At 40.0% G+C, this 19,503-nt stretch overlaps 1 protein-coding gene across 2 annotated transcripts; it reads right to left on the reverse strand.

Moving 5' to 3' along the window:
- Positions 1 to 3,520: 3,520 nt before the first annotated feature.
- LOC124137968 (eukaryotic translation initiation factor 2 subunit 2-like) lies at positions 3,521 to 16,027 on the reverse strand. 2 transcript variants are annotated; one of them, XM_046504436.2, is made up of 9 exons: positions 15,837 to 16,027; positions 14,008 to 14,167; positions 12,621 to 12,697; positions 9,281 to 9,452; positions 8,796 to 8,875; positions 8,137 to 8,285; positions 7,512 to 7,568; positions 6,037 to 6,122; positions 3,521 to 4,496 (listed from the first exon to the last, which is right to left on the reverse strand). In XM_046504436.2, exons 1-9 carry the CDS (start codon positions 15,852 to 15,854, stop codon positions 4,321 to 4,323), a joined length of 975 nt encoding a protein of 324 aa, XP_046360392.1. In that variant the 5' UTR covers positions 15,855 to 16,027; the 3' UTR covers positions 3,521 to 4,320. The 2 variants fall into 2 exon arrangements, with proteins under 2 accessions (XP_046360392.1, XP_046360390.1); XM_046504434.2 differs by having other exon boundaries at positions 9,281 to 9,455.
- Between the last annotated feature and the right edge of the window lie 3,476 nt (positions 16,028 to 19,503).

Genomic DNA, 19,503 nt, shown 5'->3' on the forward strand with positions numbered 1-19,503 from the left:
GTGTGCATTGTTTCCAATGCGTGTTTGGAAGATAAGGCTAGGAGTGAGTGAGTTGGGTTTAACGCCGCTTTTAACAGTATTCCAGTTATATCGCGGCGTGTCAACTTAATGTGGGAGGACACGTCGCTATATAAGTGCAATAATCTTGGACGCGACGTTAAACCCAATTTCACCTCACCTAATGTGGGAGGAAAGCCCGAAGTGATGCAGGTCTCAGACGTTTACCACTTCGGTGAAACCCACGAGCACGCTGTGCAGAGTTGCGTCCCTTAGGCACGCCAGAAACCTATGATTGTGGGCTCGAATCCCGATTCGCCCCGATTATGTTTCTAGGTTTGTCAGCACATCACCCGTGCTCATAGGTAAAATCTGAGACCTGCATCACTTCGGGCTTTCCTCCCACATTAAGCTGACACGCCGTGATATAACTGTAATAGTGTTAAAAGCGGCGCTAAACCCAATTCACTCACTACAGATCTTTCACAGAAAACAGCAGTGTAAAAGGGGAATATCACTGCCAAGTAACTTTTATCTAAATAGTTTTTGTATCGACGTTTGAACTAAGTTTGTTCACAACCTCTCGATTCCTGAGAACAATTTTAACTTGTCGTGTATGTTTTCATATTATCACAGTGAATATGTGGGAAATACATGCATTGCCAATGTGTTCAAGTGTTTAACTTTGGTTTAACGGGTTAACGTGAAATGTGTTGCGAGATGAGGGGATTTAACATGCATACTGAGACACTTCGTGCAAGAATATATTTTACGTACGCTTCAATGACTAGCGCGCGAGTGTTATCGGCCGCTTTCAGAAATGTTACCGCAGAACCAGAAGATGACTAAATACACTGTACAGATTGGTGAATGTCGACTGTGTACATACATCAGCCAACTGCCGAACTATTTTCGGCGTTTTCCTCTTAAACAATTCAACCGAGGGTAGGGTCTGTGTTTAGTGTGAAAGTCATAAACATTTAAGTATGTCTCTAAGAAAGGCATGACCAGTTTGCTTATACCAGCTGTATACCTTTACATTGAGAACTGAGGTTTAGTTCAAACGTGAGTGTTTTGTTTAAAAAAACGTTCTGTATTGCTTCAGGGGGTCATGCCAAAAACATCAAGCTTTTGTTCTTTTTACTTATGCATGTACATCAAACTGGTAATTTGCCTTTTACGGTAATTCTACTTCACGTAACAGTGTCCACGGACTTGGAGGTCTCTTGAATGTTATTAAACCCACTGAAGAGTAGTGTTGTTCAATATGAACGAACAGTTTGTTTGTTGTTTAACGCCACACTCAGCAATATTCCAGCTATATGACGGCGGTCTGGACCAGAAAATCCAGTGATTGGCACCATGAGTATCGATCCACGCAATTGGGATACGATGACATGCATCAACCAAGTCAGCGAGCTTGACCACCCGATCCGGTTAGTCGCCTCTTACAACAAGCGAAGTCGCCTTTTACCTCAAGCGTGGGAAGCTGAAGAACCATTCTGACCCGGATCTTCACAGGTGTATTTCACAGGCGACAACAAATCCCCAAAACATCCCTGTGTAATGTTTGTTATCTTAGCAATATCCCAACCGTATGACGATAGCTTGTTAATAACTGGAGCACACAATCCAGTGACTGGTATTATGAACAATGAACCAAGTCACAAGCCTGACTACCGATTCTTAAATTGAGATGCTACTGTTCAGAGCGCATGGATGTTGATAATGATGATGATTTGCCTAGTCAGCAATATTCAAGGCATCAAGTCTGGGCCTGGTAAACCAGTGGTTGAGAGCATGAGCCACGAAATAAGACAACGATCCAAGTTGCAGGAGCATAATGACTGGTGAGGTGAATGGTCGCATTCAAGATTATTGCAGTTATATAGGGACGTGCATGCACCTGTGAATGTGGGTGGCTGTTTGTACTAGTCCCCACTAATTCCCAGTTTATAGTCCTAGCTCACTGAGATATCATGCCGCAGTTTAACATGAATACATCTCACAGACAAAGTATACTGACTCCGAGCCGACAAGTCTATGTTTTAGACCCTTAATGCCTAGCGCCAGGCTGGGTGATAACAAGTACCATCTTTTAACGTATTTTGATATGATGCGGCCGGGATCGAACCTTCGACCTTCTGCTCCTCGGGCAGACTCTACCACTAGACCAGGCAGATTTAAGTCCATATTTCGTCTTAACATTTCAGATTTGAACTTCAACAAATTCCATCTTAAATAAGGGGACCATATAGGCTGAAGATATTCAAGATATTTCATGAAATTGAGCCAAGACAAAATGTGAACTTAAAACTTGTGGACATACTCTGGCTATGAATCCTCATCAACTAACTCCATAACAAGCATCAGATACACGTGACATACCCTGCCCTGAAATTTCATCAGTTGACTACTCTGCCCTAGACTTCATGACATACCTCAGGGCAATGCTGTCAAACTCTTTCACATAAAACAATGAACATGGTCAGTGCAGCCTGGAATGATAGGTGTTGTGCATTAATTGTTACAAAGCCATACTTTGTGGTCCCTCAAAAAACAAACCAAACTTGACAATGTACAAAAAGTGTTTTATCGAGGTGTATTTTATTGTTGAACAATAATTGTAACTGTTACATTGTTTGTGTTGAGATTAGGTAGAGGCTAGGGCTGGGACGAGACTAAATTTACTACCCAGGTACTGACAACCTATTACTTACTCGGCCCTACCCGATACCCGCTATAGGTCTCAAAAGTTGGTTACAAAAAGTCCAAATGGGAATTGTTTCACAGCAGCCCTGGCTAAAAGTATTTAGATACACATATAAAACGATTTGGTCATGCAAACACAGCAGCTGATAGAGCTTTATCCTTACTCGAACATATAAAATGAATGCTTGCATAGTGAGAAAGCAATGTGTGAACATTAGCTATACTTGTAGTGTAACCACTGAGTTTTATTGTTAATGTCATTTAACAGTATATCACATGACTAACCACGGGTCCAGGTAGTCATATGGGTACCCGGGTCTTACTCAGGACCCACCCGAGGTACCCGTTCCAGCCCTAGTAGAGGCTCATTGAACTTATTTGGACAGTGATTAGTTCTCAGGAATGTAGTAATAATTAATGTCAGCAGTTTTGAGGAAGTTACTATATTTAGATGCTAGTGTGATGTGTACACTTCTGGAACAACGTGGACTGATATGGAATATTTTGTGATGTTCTAGTGCCGCTAGACTGGTGATGGCACTGTGTAGAATTTTACACTGCTTTGAGCAGTTTTCAAGGCAATATCATGGTGTGTCAGCACAGACATTGTGCTGAGAAACCTAGAAACATTCAGGGCAAACCGGGATCATAGGCTTCTGGCATGCCAAAGGGACGCAACTCTGCACGGTGAACTGCGATACCTAAGGCAACCCCACCCTCACGAATCACAGAAAAGAAATACAAATACGACCTTGTGCCTTCCAAGAGTTCATCTCAAGATATCAGGGAAAATAAAGTGAACAAATTGAACCAACATTAACTATTTATTATATCAAGCATGGACAGTGCTGAGATAGTCCCTCCCGTCAGGGGGATGTCATACACTGTACAGTATTCACAATGTACAATTGCACCATGTACACTGCACATACGGCTTGATCATCAGGTATGTACATCATTGATGAGATATTACAGATGAAATATTACAACATTCAGGAATATCCACAGTTGAGGTGAATGTGACGTTTATACTAAAAAATACTAACATTAGCCATCAAATCCCTATACTTAATGATAAAAATTCTAATTTGACACTTATGTACATGATATTCATCAAAACTGGTTATTAATTATATACTGATTCAGAAAAAAACAAAGGAACCTCATGTAATGGTTAAGTCACAAGTGGTTTGACGAACAGTTCGACACTGACGTCTCAGCTGACAATTAAATAGGAATTCCTTCACCTGAATGTTCATTTCAATACAGGCCAACATCATACTGCATTTGGCATTGATCAGAACTAGATTTTCTTTACTTCGCTCGTGACCTTACTGTAATAGCCTTCCAAAGTCAATGAATCTCATTTAATCCAAATACACTGTCCATTAAGTCAAAGAGGAACCTGTCACACTGTCTACCAAAAAGTAACATAGTTTTAATGGTGTTCCAACACATTCTGTTCTTATTGGACTTGTCTTAGCCCCGGATATTTGGATCTCAAATATCAAATTCACAATCCATTCACCGAGAATATATGGAAGAATCTGTGAACTTGTTTACAACATGATGCATAACACCTCTGTACTCCACATAAAGAAGACAAGTCGTCTAGGTAGTCTTGGCTCTGATAGCTGCTCTTTTGCCCGTGACGGCCTGGAAGCCAGACTTGATGCTGGCCACAGAGCAGCGCGATCCACATGTTTCACACTGCAGGAAGAACAACCGTGTGTCTTTCTGTAGCAGCGTGTCCGGCGACCGGCAAGTGTGACATGTCACGTACTCTTCTGCAAAAAAAACATACAAGTGATAAACATTATACAGTGAAGTGCTGTGTCATAAAACATATGCAAAGTTATCTGTTGTTTGAGATGAATACAATATAATCTTTTACTCTGACACGATAACTCTCTGCACGAAGACATGAGGACACCTACATCGGTTTCTAATCATCCAATCAGCATCAAGGCTTCCAGATTATCAGTTATGAGAGAGAAGAGCATTCAGACAAGCATATTTGATTTCTGTCTCTCAAAATTGAATATATCCCAGTGTATTAAGTTTTCGGACGCTTAAGAAAAAATTTGTAATTTTCTCGTTAATCACAAGAACAATAGTAAAGCATCACGACTTTAAAAAAAGACGACTTTACCTTAAAGACAGGTCATCATCTTAGTATTTACAATGTCTGTGTGACGCCAAACGCCTTGTAATTGCAGGATTAATTGTGATAACCATGGCTGTCCGAAAACGTATGATGTCTGAAAACCTATGATCCGACGATACACTCGAAATATTGCAAAAAATTGTCATGGCGCACTATTATATTAAGTTAGGATAAGAATTTATGGATGATTACCTTCTTTATTACAATTAAGAGCGACGTTTCGATGTAGGCTCTAACACCGTTATCAAGCAAGTGACACCTAGAACCTACACCGAAACGCCGCTCTTAATTGTAACAAAGAAGTTATTCATCCATAAATTCTTATCCTTCCTTAGTACTCCCAACTTCTAAATGCCTATCAAAGAAGTTAACACTATTATATTGTTGAAGATATTTCATACACCCGGTGGTTTCTGGTTATATTTGTGTTCTGTGGCATTTTTCTATTGCTCAGAGCTAAATTTCCAAAAAAGTGGTAAAAAAAAGGAAGCTGAGTTGTGAGACAAAGCTCACATCTGAACCCACGCATCCTTCATGCTGACTGGGCGATCAAAGTGAGTGAGTGAGTATGGGTTTACGTCACTTTTAGCAATATTCCAGCAATATCACGGCCGGGGACACCAGAAATGGGCTTCACATATTGTACCCATGTCAGGAATCGAACCCGGGTCTTCGGTGTGACGAGCAAACGCTTTAACCACTAGGCTACCCGACCGCCCCGGGCGATCAAATGTCGCTGAGGCTTCACCTCTAAGGAGGCGTGCTGAGAAATATGGTGTAGGAGTAAAAGATCAGATTTTAATAAGTTGAGACAAATATCGGACCAAAGTGCTATAAGAATACTGTCACAACTACTAACATGATTAGGTTTCACTATTTTAAACAATATACTGAGTTAAGTGGTAGGTCTGATATAGAAATTTTACATTAATAGTTGATGGATACTGAAATTAATAGAAGGGTCTCTAAAATCTAGTATTATTTAACCACTAATTAAGCATGGATTAAGCCAGTTGTAATTATGACAGTTGGATATTTATGTCCATACAAGAAGGACATTAAATGTCATTACAAAAAGGAAAATTGCAAAATTATTTGTGTTATTTCAACACTTCTATCTAGAAGATCATTATTGCATTCAAACATCACACTGTACTTACTAATATATCTCCTAAGAACATTTTCTATCTGTTTTTGATTATATTTCCCCCTAATGATGAGCTGGTTGTTGCCGTCAACAGATCCGCTGAAACATTCACAGAGAATATATGATCAACATACTGGGTTATAAAACAATCTTATTTCAAATCGGTTTTAAATGACACTGTACTTTGTGTCCTTTTAATTATGATCCACATCTTTTGGGTGAGTGAGAATGGTTTTACGCCGTTTTCAGCAATATTCCAGCAACATTACAGCGGGGGACACCAGAAATGGGCTTCACACATTGTAACAATGTCGGGAATCAAACCTGGGTCTTCGCTGTGACGAGCGAATGCTTTAACCATTAGGCTAGCCGACCGCCTCCCTCTGTGGAACACAGGCTAAACAACTAGCCAATGTGTCCAATGCAAATGCAAGTCTATCATGTCTAAACCAGTATTGCCACATGAGACTTACCACTGGTTTGAATAGTGTTCTGGTCATATCATGTGTCAGCTTATTCTGCAAGGAAAACCTAGTTTGTTTGTTGTTTAACAGCACAATCAGCTATATTCCAGCAGCCTGTAAACAATTAAGTCTGGACCAGACAATCCAGTGATTAACAATATGAGCAACAATCCCTAGGGGAACGGTAACATGAAGCCACCGGGTCTGATGACGTGATCAACTGAGTGGCCTCTGACAACCAGCATAGACTGCTGCAGCCAATACTAACCTGGAATCCCTAAAGGGGATTCAGGGTGTACCGGTACACCTCTTCATTTGGTGAAACACACCCATATGGTGCTGGCAAGAGTGAGTGAGTGAGTGAGTAAGTCGGTCAGTCGGTCGGTGAGTGAGTGAGTGAGTGAGTGGGTGGGTGGGTGGGTGGGTGAGTGAGTGAGTGAGTGAGTGAGTGAGTGAGTGAGTGAGTTTAACGACAGTATTCAAGTAATATCACAGCGTGTCAGCTTGATGTGGGAGGAAAGCCCAAAGTGTTGCAGGTCTTAGATATTTACTACTCTGGTGAAGCCCACAAGTACAGGTATGGTGCTGACAAACCTAGAAAGATAATCGGGGCGAACCGAGATTCAGACCCACAATCATAGATTCACCCAGTCAGTGAAAGGAAGGAACACTCTTCTCATGGTGGTGAGTGTCTGATGGTGGAACTTAAAACGTGTCTTACTACTTGGTTCTGCTAAATGATTAATTCATCACATCATTAGCCTTGTGTGCAGCATTGTTTGCTACTAAGCATTAAGTTCGGTGCCCTCCTCATAACCCTAATGTTAAAAGACATCTAGGGGGTCCCTAGATTCCAATACTACAGCAGCAAACCCCCTGAATGTCAAGCCCTGTAGAGTAAGTCTTCAGCAACCCATGTCGTAAAAGGCGACTATGCTTGTCGTAAGAGGCAACTAATCTTGCTAATGGGATCAGGTGGTCAGGCAAACAAACAAACAAACAGTGTATCTGCCAAGCAACTCACCTTGTACCCAACTCAGCTAGCAAGAAGGCAAGGACGTGTTTCGGCTGTCTATGTAATCTGAAACAAGAAATGCACATTTCTGTCACAAAACATGTCAATATTATCCCAGACAATCCTTCAGCCCAAACCAGTAAGTTGGTGAGGGAATGTTGTTTTATGCAACCGTGTCCCATTCAAGCTTAATATTCTGATCTGTAAATAATCAGGTATGGTTGAGGCACATCAATTATTGATGAGACACGTCAACCAGACCACATATCAGACAGAATTGTGATAGTGAGTGAGTTTGGTTTAATGCCACTTTTTTAACTGTATTCCAGTTATACCGCGGTGTGTCAGCTTAATGTGGGAGGAAAACCCGAAGTGATGCAGGTCTCGGACGTTTAACACTTCGGTGAAACCCACGAGCATGGGTATGGTGCTGACAAACCTAGAAACATAATCAGGGCGAACTGTGATTCGAACCCACTATCATAGGTTCCTGGCGTGCCCAAGGGACGCAACTCTGCACAGCGAATCGTGGCACCTTAGACGACTGGGCCACCCATGCCCCCAGAATTGTGATAGAACTGGAGTTATTTTAGTTCCTGCAGACACTTATCTGTGAGAGTGTACATGTACTTACAATCGGCAGATATCTGCAAAGTTAGCGAAGGAACTCTTTCTTGTGCCTACTCTCAGCACCTGAGGTGGTCTCATGACAAACTTCTTCTTCTCCCCGGCAACCATGTCCGGGTTCTTCTCCCGCATTATGTCAAATACCCGCGTCAGAAGCTGAAAACATAAATGAACTTAAAGTTAACAAATAATTTCAAATCTTAAGACTTAAAATACAGTTGATTAAAAGGAGTTCTTGGTTACTTTATTCAAGGTAAGTGTTTAAAGTAAAGGTGTTTTATTCATTTTCATAAGTACATTTTCAAAGGTTGAAGTGAGATGGGGTTTAAAATCGTGTCCAAGATTATTGCACTTATATAGCGACGTGTGCACGTGTGTGTGTGGCTGCTTGTACTAGTCCGGACTGATGCCGACTTATAGTGCTAGCTCACTGAGATACCATGCCGCAGCTTAACATGAATACCCCACTCAGACACAGTATACTGACTCCGAGCCGACCATTCCTTGTTTTAGCCCCTTAATGTCGAGCGCCAGACAGAGTAACAATAAGTACCATCTTTAACGTCTCTCTGGGCAGATGCTCTACCACAAGACCATGGAGGCGGTCTTTTCAAAGGTTGATCATACTGGAAGTGAAAAAGAAGCCTGCATCATGTCTAACCTCACCTCATCATATGTATAATCCCTGTCAGAACCAATCCAGGATTTGGTGTCTCCTAGTTTTCCATCCTTGTCGTTCGTCTCCTCTGTAAGAGTATCACAAAATTTATCCCTCTTCACCAAAGCAACACGAGCCCCGACGTCTTAGAAAGAGTTCTGTCCCCTTGATCATTCCATAAGTAGGGATAAGAACTTATGTAAATATGAATTAAAATCACAGTAATGAAACATTTCCTCGCCTGAATACTGATGACATATAAGGACATCAACTAAAAACATTGTCCTGGATATGGAACTATGAATTTTAAATGATTCAATTCACAAAATTGGAATCCTGGGGTCTTGGAGGACTTCTGTAATTGAATTCTATTCTAGAGCACCTTAATTGCTCTATTTCAAAGTCTGCCAAGCAAGTCAATGTTTCACTCATCCAACGGCAAAAAGCTCAAATTCTTTTCCTTTGACAAATCATAATTCATGTATGTACTCACCATCCTCCATATCTTCCTCTACGCCCTGCTCCCCGAAGTCCACCCTCTTCCTCCTCCTCTTCTTCTTCTTGATGGAGAAGTCCAGGGAGAATGTTTCATCTGTTGCCTCATCCTCAGCCCCACCCTCGTCTCCCTCGTTCTGCCCCAGGGCCTCGCTTCCCTCGCCACCATCCTGCTGGAGAAACAGGTCATTCAACTCATTGAAAGTGAAACCATGGTTACAGGATCTGTACATATTTGTTTGTTTTTTTAACACCGCAGTCGGCAATATTACAGCTATATGATGGCGGTCTGTAAATAATCAAGTCTGGACCAGACAATCCAGTGATTGACATCATAAGCATAGATCCACGAAAATTGGGTACAATGACATGCATCAACAAAGTCTGTGAGTCTGACCACCCGATCGCAATAGTCGCCACGACAAGCAAACCTCAAGCATGGTTTACGAAAGATCGATTCTACTCTGGACTTTCAGGGTACTAACAACTAAAAGGCTTTGATATTATGAATAAGATTAACTATATTCCATCTGGTTGTTTGATGGATTGCCAGATTTTCTCACAATTGTTATTCAGGAACTAGGGGGCACGGGTGGCCCAGTCGTCTAAGGCGCCGCGATTCGCTGTGCAGAGTTGCATCCCTTGGGCACGCCAGAAACATTTGATTGTGGGTTCGAATCCCGGTTCGCCCTGATTATGTTTCTAGGTTTGTCAGCACCATACCCGTGATCGTGGGTTTCACCAAAGTGGTAAACGTCTGAGACCTGCATCACTTCGGGCTTTACTCCCACATTAAGCTAACACACCGTGATATAACTGGAATACTGTTAAAAGCTGCGTTAAACCCAACTCACTCACTATTCATGAACTCATGCTTGTTGTATCAGGCGACTCATCGGGTGGTCAGATTGGACGACTTGGTTGATGCATGTCATTGTATGGCAATTGTGTAGATCGGTGCTCCTGATGTGAATTCCTGGATTGTCTGGTCCAGGGTTTCTATTTATATGCTGGTAACAATAGGTGTCTAGTACCATATATCATGTATATATCTTAACCTTATCTTTGCATGACCAACCATTTTTCAACTACCATTATCTAAATTAATAATAACCATATTTTTCATACTTTAGACATTGTTTTGGCTTTCTTGAGCATGTTCAACATGATCTCATCATGGCAATATAAGGACTACTGAAAAAATATCAATTAAAATCCTACTTTTTTCAAACATATTTCTTGCGAAACACACAAAGTGATACATTTCATTACATGTACCATGTCCATCTTCATAAATCATGGTTCATAGTTCACAGAAAATAATTATCTTGTCAGTTTACTGTTTATTCAGAACAATATATAACATGTTAGTATTTCATCCCAAATTGGTGACAAAATGCTATATTTATCTGAAAACAAACATGATGAAATCAAAGTTACTTGAGGGAAATAACATTTTATGTCAGGCATCTTAGCATGTTTAGGCCATGATCGAAAAGATCAGAAAGAAAATACAAATAAATAGAACAGTCATTATTTCTTGTCAAATAACATGTTTATTTCATCTAACAACTGAAAAGTTAATATTTTCACTCAAGGCTGACCCATTCATGAACACATCAACTTTGCCAGGTCATTTGATGGTAACTGTTAACTGACAAGAAACCCAAACACCCCCAAAATAAATGAACCAATCCGACAATACAAACCGAGAAGCATGTTTTCTTCTTCACCTTCATTGTAAATACAAACACCTTGATTATTTCCTATCACTTTTATCCAGTTCTGTCTCTATCCCTCTAATGTGTTACAAGCTGTACAAGTGTTGAAGTTGTGCTGTGCTACTCCCAGTTATATGGACCAAACAATCTGATGCAATCACAAACTGATGCAACAGAAGCCAACCCTCGATACAACACTGTTGATTGGGGCTCATGATTCCATTGCTTCGTTCTGGCGCCTTGATGTTAAGACCATTACACACAGCGCTCACTTCAGTGAGTGAGTGAGTTGAGTTTAACGCCGCTTTTAACAGTATTCCAGTTACATCACGGTGTGTCAGCTTAATGTGGGAGGAAAGCCCGAAGTGATGCAGGTCTCAGACGTTTACGCAATGATAAAAAAACAAGACTTAAAGCATGTCAAGATTGAATCTTTCATGGAACTGTCAAAATTATATTATAATAACATGACTACTGAAGTAGTTAAGCTTCAAAGTGGAACTTTCCTTCAAAACAGTTCAAAGTTCAAACACCAGAAAATAAGTGATACAACTTCAAAGAATGTTGATGCAATGGTCGAAGAAATGGTATCTGAAATTATTGTTTTATCAGGAATAATATATTCCAATATCGCGTTACTTTAGTTGCAGCTTTTACTATATATATATTTATAATAATTAAAACCACAAGCGTAGCATTTTGGTACTGGTGATCGCTGTTGCAGGATATTTTTACGTATGGAACAATTTGACCAGTCACCGTAGGGACTTCCCGCGCTACATGTATTTCGATTGCGAAAACATTATGTTGCCATATATTAGCCAAATTGCCACAAATATGACATTTAACAAAACAAAGTATGGCCTTTTTTAATGTATGTATCCATTCTCTAGCAACTAAAGTTTGTTTCAGTGCGTCAAAAGCAGTAATCCGACCGTGGTTGCTGTATCACTTCACACACTATTTCAATTAACTTAATGAAAACAATATTATATAAATTTTGAATGAAATTAATAAAATATACTACAAACAGTCCAGATATACAATGAACACGTTTTAATAACAAGATGGTATAACAATGGTATTGAATTGCGTACTTCAGTTTGGATTTGCTGACTATGCTGACTGGTATTTCCGATGTTATGTGCTTGCGGTGATCAGCTGATAATGTTTTTTGAGATTTGGGAAAAAATATATCAGTCAGTATAAAACCTGAGCTTATTAAAAATGTAAGTATGTTTTGCGGAGCCATGCGTTACCGCGCTATAACCAAGTTAGCGATTAATTGAAGGGCACAATAGCAAGGAAACACTGTACTTGAGATTTGCGTTCCGTATCTTGGCATATCGATAACTGGGCCCACGTTTATCATATATCGTATCGTGGATCAAGTATCGCGATGCATCAGAATATCAGTGTATCGTTCACCCATGTGAGTGAGTGAGTGAGTGAGTGAGTGAGTGGGTGGGTGGGTGGGTGGGTGAGTGAGTGAGTGAGTGAGTGAGTGAGTGAGTGAGTGAGTGAGTGTCACATCGGCAATATTTGAGCCATACCGTGATGATAGAGTATGAGGAAACACAGGATGTTTTATGAAGTTATTCTAATTATTTCTCTTACCGGTAGAGCCTCTCCAACTTCGTCCAAGTCAAATGGCTTCTTCTTCTTTTTCTTCTTCTTTAATCCCCCAAATACCTCTATAATTTGAAAATACAACATGATGTAGATACATCCAAGTTTAATCTGAATCTGGAAGTCAGTCCACATCGTCCAGCAGTAGAAGTATTCTCATTTTATTTTTGTTTGTTGTTTAACGTCGCTCTCAGCTATATTCCAGCTAATTGACAGCGGCCTGTAAATAATGGACCAGACAATCCAGTGATTGACATCATGAGTAATCGATCCACTCGATCCTGTTAGTCGTCTATTACGACAAGCATAGTCGCCTTGTACGGCAAGCATGGGTTGCTGAAGACCTATACTAACCCAGATCTTCACGGGTTTCTCATTTAAATCACTGGTAGTGCTTCTCATGAGGAACATCTCTGTTTTATCTTACACTCTCTCCATAATCAGGCCAACTTTCAACAAACACTGTCCCATGATTAAAAAGAATTTTGATCATCAAAGCATATGTCAGCTTTATACACTTTTTAACTTACTGCTTTCTACAGTGTTTTAACATGTTTAGAGGCAATTTAACCACAGCTTAAAAAGAAATTCTAAACTATCCACAGCATACTGTATATTGATGCCTATAAAGCGACTCCCTGTAAAAACCTTCAAAATCGATGCTTATTTATATACTCCGTCTTTAAAGCAAATTGGAATGAAGGACATTACCAGTGCATACATAATCCCAACATGTGCAATAAAAATGTGTTTGTTTTCCACAGACAAAACGCACATTGTATCACTTCTTTTCCCTCGTTGACATGGTATTTGCGATGTTACATGCTCATGGTAATCTCTGTGTGTTGGTTGGGTTGGGGGGATGCCTTGAAACCCCCCTAATTCTAGGTACTTGGTGATATGTGGTAGTGTTGCCTTCATCATACTCCATTTGGAACTGACAGCTTACATTGTTGGAATGATTGTCCGATCTTGTTTGCTGGTTGTTACCACAATGATATGCATCAACCGAGTCAGCAAGCCTGACCACCCTATCCTTCTGGCCAAACTAACCCCGATCTGCATGGGGATCTTGACAAAGAAAGGTATGGAATGGGAGCAAAAGAGCTGAACATAATGAGATTGACACTTATTTTTTATTTCTTAGTCGTCAAAATATGTTTTCAAGTGCATCAGATATTTTTTATTTGGTTTGTCGCATATGCACAAACAAAGATAATTTTTTTGCCCTTGGCCTTGCAACAGCCTTGCCATACCCAAGAAAAGAACACCTTATTTTAAAAAGGTGGTATCTCATGATCCAAGGTGTCCTAAAATCAACAATGATAAAAGAAAAAGAGTCAACAGCATCTCAAACTATGGACACTTCACGTACCTTCATCTGGTTTCTCCACTGGCTCCTCTGCTGCCTCTTCTGCTGGAGCCGAGGGCGCTCCATCAGCTGCCCCGCTCTCATTCTCCCCCATGGCCGCATCTAGGTCAAATGGAGTCTTCTTCTTTTTCTTCTTCTTTTTCAAATTAGGATCAAAGAGGGGCTGGAAAGAAATGATTATGGTTGACTTATTATCATTTGTTCACCAGTCATTTGAAGCTATGTTCCTTTGATGTTATTAAACCGTATGGTCATTTGTCACGTGCATATCCTGATACCCTATTAGTCCAGACTCCATAAATAATGTTAATCTGGAAACCCGTCTTTTCAAACAATTACTGACAAATCCTGAAGAATCTGCATCCTTGGGTTATCAATTTTCATGCACATACATTTCTGCTCTCTGCCACAACTATTCTGTGTGCATGGTGTGTACACACAAAAGTGATGACGTCACATACTGATTTGTAGAGACTGTCAAGCAGTCTTTGCGTAAGGGCCAAGAATGAGAAATACTTAAGACAAATGGAAAGTTATTTCTATAGTTCACAAAATGGCTAAAAAGGTTTGAGAAGAGACAAATTCATAAAATGAATATGAACAGTGTAAATGGAAAAACTAACAAGGCCCCTGAAGATCCGGGGTAGAATAGGTCTTCAGCAACCCATGCTTGCCGTAAAAGCGACTATGCTTGTCGTAAGAGACGACTAACGGGATCGGTTGGTCAGGCTCGCTGACTTGGTTGATGCATGTAATCGAACCCAACTGCATGGATCGATGCTCATGTTGTCAATCACTGGATTGTCTGGTCCGATTATTTACAGACCACCGTCATACAGCTGGAATATTGCTGAGTGCTGCGTTAACCAACAAACAAATATAACTAACAAAAATATGACATATACCATCTGCTACCTCCATTTTTGTGTCATTTGCTACAGTATCAGTAAGTGATGACTCTAGGACCTCACAATATGTTCATCTTTGAGAGGAATTGTGCAAATGCATCAGGGTTAATATTAAATTAAATATTTGAAATACTTTGCTGATTCTGGTCATTTGAGCATGTTGAGTGGCAAGTCTAACCATGCTAACAATTACATGCACGAAAACTGCTAACTCAAACATTTAATAAGAAAATATCCTTCACACCTGACACCAATATTGGTATATGGCCTCTGTTTGTACCTATGATCTGTTATTAAATATAGACATTTGTCAATTTGTGTGAATCAGGGAACTCAACGGTCTCGATTTATACATGTTACAGCGGTAGAAACTAACAGTTTCAGTCCACTAGTCCTTATAATGATAGCATATAGCAAAACCTTTAAAAATGTCAAAATTCTACTAGTCCTTAGGATACCTTTACTATTGGGCAGTTTGGCAAGGACTATGGGACTAGTGCCAATTTCTAACCCTGTGTTATACCAGAGTCGTCACCAGCTGTTCACTATTCATGCAGTGGCCATTAGCTGGTATAGCTTATCAATTACAGGCGTTAACCATACGTCAGTATTGTTTGAGTTGTTCAAAGATATAAAGATACTAACTTAAGAGGCTGAAACAGCCTGATCATTTTAATCTAGCCTAAACCGTGTAAACAGATTGCGAAACCTTACCTTCATATCCATATTTTTTAAAATTTAACATCGTTAGATACAAAGTAGCAGCGTATATGTTGCTCACAATGGATTAATCGACATGAATACAATTCTGTTTAGAAAATAACAGAATCCACTTTATCTATTCACTGCACGTGCCCGAAAATGCTCAATATGGACGCCGCCATATTGTTCAGATCAGACATCAGGCCAACACGATTTACTCACCAACTCTTCATCTGCCATGACTGCTTGCTTGAAAATGTTACCAAACACAGACACTTTATATAAATAACACAATCTAGTCCACGAACTGGAGAACGTATACGTATATCGTAAGTTAAATAAATCGCGAAGCGGCGAAAATTTCACATGGTTGCAGTTGCATCAGCTTCTTATCAATGTCAAGGACGCTGCTAAGAGAGTCATTCAAGGAAGATAACTCCGTCGATTAGGAAAACCGCTAAAATATTAATTTGACATAACATTTTCATGTCATCATGAAATGAATCATTGATCACTATATTAATTTGTTATGCAAATAGTTTGACAAGAAATTCAACAAACACATGCATCATGAATGTATAGTTCAGACGGACACACAAAGTGATTTGAAATCAAAAGTGTCATGTTTCCGTTTATAGAGCTGACAAGGGAGTGTATAGATCTACAATATGTATACATAGACTCCACGAGTTGGCTCTCCGGGTTGAAGTATTTCATCAGAATTGAACAAAACCATAAATATACAAACACTAATACTCGTTTGACTTGATCCACTACCTCCATCATTATTGAGTACACATAGGGCATAAACAGAGACAATAAAATATTTTATGATCTCTGACATAAGGTGGCAACGCCCCCAACACTTCAAACCATCAAAGTCTGTGAGCATTGAACAGACACGTGATGCGCAGCTGCTGTGAATACACAAGAAGAGACTTGTTGATCATACAATGCATGTGAGTCGAGAGTGACGCTGGTAAACAACGTCTAAAGCTAGGGCAGTTCTTGTTCCCTGTGGGGGCGGTCGGGTAGCCTGGTGGTTAAAGCGTTCGCTCGTCACGCCGAAGACCCGGGTTCGATTCCCGACATGGGTACAATGTGTGAAGCCCATTTCTGGTGACCCCTGCCGTCATATTGCTGGAATATTGCTAAAGGCGGCGTAAAACCATACTCACTCACTCACTGTTGTTCCCTGTTGGTAAGGCCTGCGTGGGAGGGCAACAGGCCTACGTGTCGTTTCAGCAACATACAAAACATAGGTTCATTTAGGAAATAACCTACTGCGTTCTCACTGTAGATCGGGTGCAGGAGAAAATGGCCATGTGCAATAATGGACCCAGACAATTTGGTGAAAAGGGCCACGAACTTTTGTGAAGATGGCCACGCAGTTTGGAGAAAACGGCCACAAAATGGACCCAAATAAAGCTTAGCTGTCCAGTCTATACAATTGTCTCCCAATGGATATTGATTGTTATTTTATTTGTTCTATTTGATTGCCGTGAGTGTTTTGTATGAGATTGCTGCGAGGGTTCTGTATGAGATTGTTGTGAGTGTTCTGTATGAGATTGCTGTGAGTGTTCTGAATGAGATTGTTGTGAGTGTTCTGTGTGAGATTGCTGTGAGTGTTCTGAATGAGATTGTTGTGAGTGTTCTGTATGAGATTGCTGTGAGTGTTTTGTATGAGACTGCTGTGAATGTCCTGCATGAGATTGCTGTGAGCGTCCTGTATGCTTACCTGTCTGTATGCTTACCTATTTGTATGCTTTGAGCGAGATTTTAATGCGGATGTGTATGTGGGTGTATGGGTGCGGGTGTGGGTGTGGGTGTGGGTGTGGGTGTGGGTGTGGGTGTGGGTGTGGGTGTAGTAATATACAAAGTTACAACTAATTTTTCTTTTCTTTTTTGTTAAATATTTTAAATGTACCATTATGTAATTAGTGTCTCGTAGGCCAACTGGCCGGGTGCTGTTTTTTAATGAAATGTTTATATGTCCATATATTTTGTACTGCAGCATGTGACACTCTAATAAAAAAAATTCTTCTTTTTTTTCTCTTCTTCTGTTTTACAAAAAGTAGTAGTAACAACTGTCTTAAATGCCAGATAGGCCAGAGGCAATGACAAAAGACATGGGAAGTGAGGACTAGCGATGGGCCATAATTGGCCCCATGTATTTATTGTTAGGATTATTGACGATATGGTTTAAAGAATATTTAATAAAAAAGGAAAGGGGGTGCAATACAAGTGTAAAAGTTTATGTAAAGACCTCTCCCGTACACAATAACAATCATCAACAGACAGATATGCTGTCGTTTTCTTAATACACATTTTGTGAAAAAAAGACATATTGTGATAGTGTCGACGATTACTTAAAGATGCATAACCAGTTTCATCATGATAATTTTATCATGACAAATAATGCATTGTTTACTTAATAAGATTGGTATTAATTAACGCGTATAATTGCGTTATTCTTGCAGCATAAGCCGCTTTAAGAAGTGAATTGAAGTTAGGCAGTTTTGACAGACCATCTGACGTAACTTTCAGTCCATATAGCCTATCAATAAATGAGCTAAATCACTATACGGGTTTGTGTAAGTTTTGTTTCTCCAGAGCTTGTGTCCATTTTCTCCAAAATGTTGCCCATTTTCACTAAAATTTATAGTCATTTTCTCCAAATTGTCTGCAAATATATTCTCTTTAACCCGAAGATTTGAAACCTCTTATATGAATTTGGAACCGAGCGCATGAGACCATTTAAATCCTGCTTTGGCCAATCAGAATCAAGCATTCTTCAATGTCATGGTAGGCACGCCGTAATATGACTGGAATACTGTTCAAAGCGGCGTTAAACCCAACTCACTCACTCACTCACTCAATGTCATGGTAGGATTGTAGCTGTTGTCAATCTGCATGTTGTTTCATCACACTAACAATACATGCTTAAGATTTCAGTTTAAAAATATGTTTCTAACACTCTGTCTTTATATAAATGATGGACCCTATTGTTTTAAAACGTAAACACCCATTAGCAGGGAAGATGATATCAGAAATATGCATCAGAAAGGTGGATATATCTACACTTTTACATTACGATTATATTTGCTTTTGTTTGTTTTACACCCAAGACTGGTCAGAAATATTGAAGCTATATAATATATTGAATATCACAGCTGCTGTAAGTAACCTAGCCTGGGACAGGCAAGTGTCGGTTACATTATACTATACGTCCCATGCTATCAACCAAGTCACCGAATCTGGCCACCCGATCCAATATAATCGCCTCTTACAACAATGGCGTGCTGGGAATCCAACCCGATCCCCACTGTATATTAGATATTATTATATTCTGAAATGAAATATGTCCATATCATTTGTTAATATAAAAAACACACTATTTTTATGTCCCTAAGGAATATGAATAACATTTAAGACAACTGTGTTTCTAGGTTATTGGTATTTCAACTTTGATTGTCCTCATTCTTGGAGTGAGTAAGTGAGTAAGGTTTAACGCCGCTTTTAGCAAGATTCCAGCAATATCACGGCGGGGGACACAGAAATGGGCTCCACACATTTTACCCATGTTGGGAATCGAACCCGGGTCTTCGGCGTGACGAGCGAACGCTTTAACCGCTAGGCTACCCGGCCGCCCCTCATTCTTGGAACAAGCCAATATAAAACAGGCGGACAGGTGGTGACTGGAGAACTATTCAGTATGAAACAATGAGCCACGACACCGGTGCTTAGGTCTAAACGTTGTAATTAGTGTCATGTGTGACTTAATTATTTTTTTATATATATCATTTCCCCCAAATGTTAAGTAGGTAGGCCATGCTTCTGTGTGGATACGGCCAGGCGAGGTTAGAATAACTACACTTACGTTATAGAC

The sequence above is a fragment of the Haliotis rufescens genome, unplaced genomic scaffold (genome assembly GCF_023055435.1).
Source record: "Haliotis rufescens isolate VD_foot unplaced genomic scaffold, xgHalRufe1.0.p SCAF_17, whole genome shotgun sequence".
NCBI lineage: Eukaryota > Metazoa > Mollusca > Gastropoda > Lepetellida > Haliotidae > Haliotis > Haliotis rufescens.

What these genes read in the sequence shown, in the direction of transcription:
- LOC124137968 (XM_046504434.2), bottom strand. An exon ending in AAGTTGGAGAGGCTCTACCG is followed by an intron (nt 9,456 to 12,620) that starts GTAAGAGAAATA and finishes CTGTTTCTCCAG; the next exon opens with CAGGATGGTGGCGAGGGAAG. An exon ending in CTAGCTGAGTTGGGTACAAG is followed by an intron (nt 6,123 to 7,511) that starts GTGAGTTGCTTG and finishes TGAATGTTTCAG; the next exon opens with CGGATCTGTTGACGGCAACA.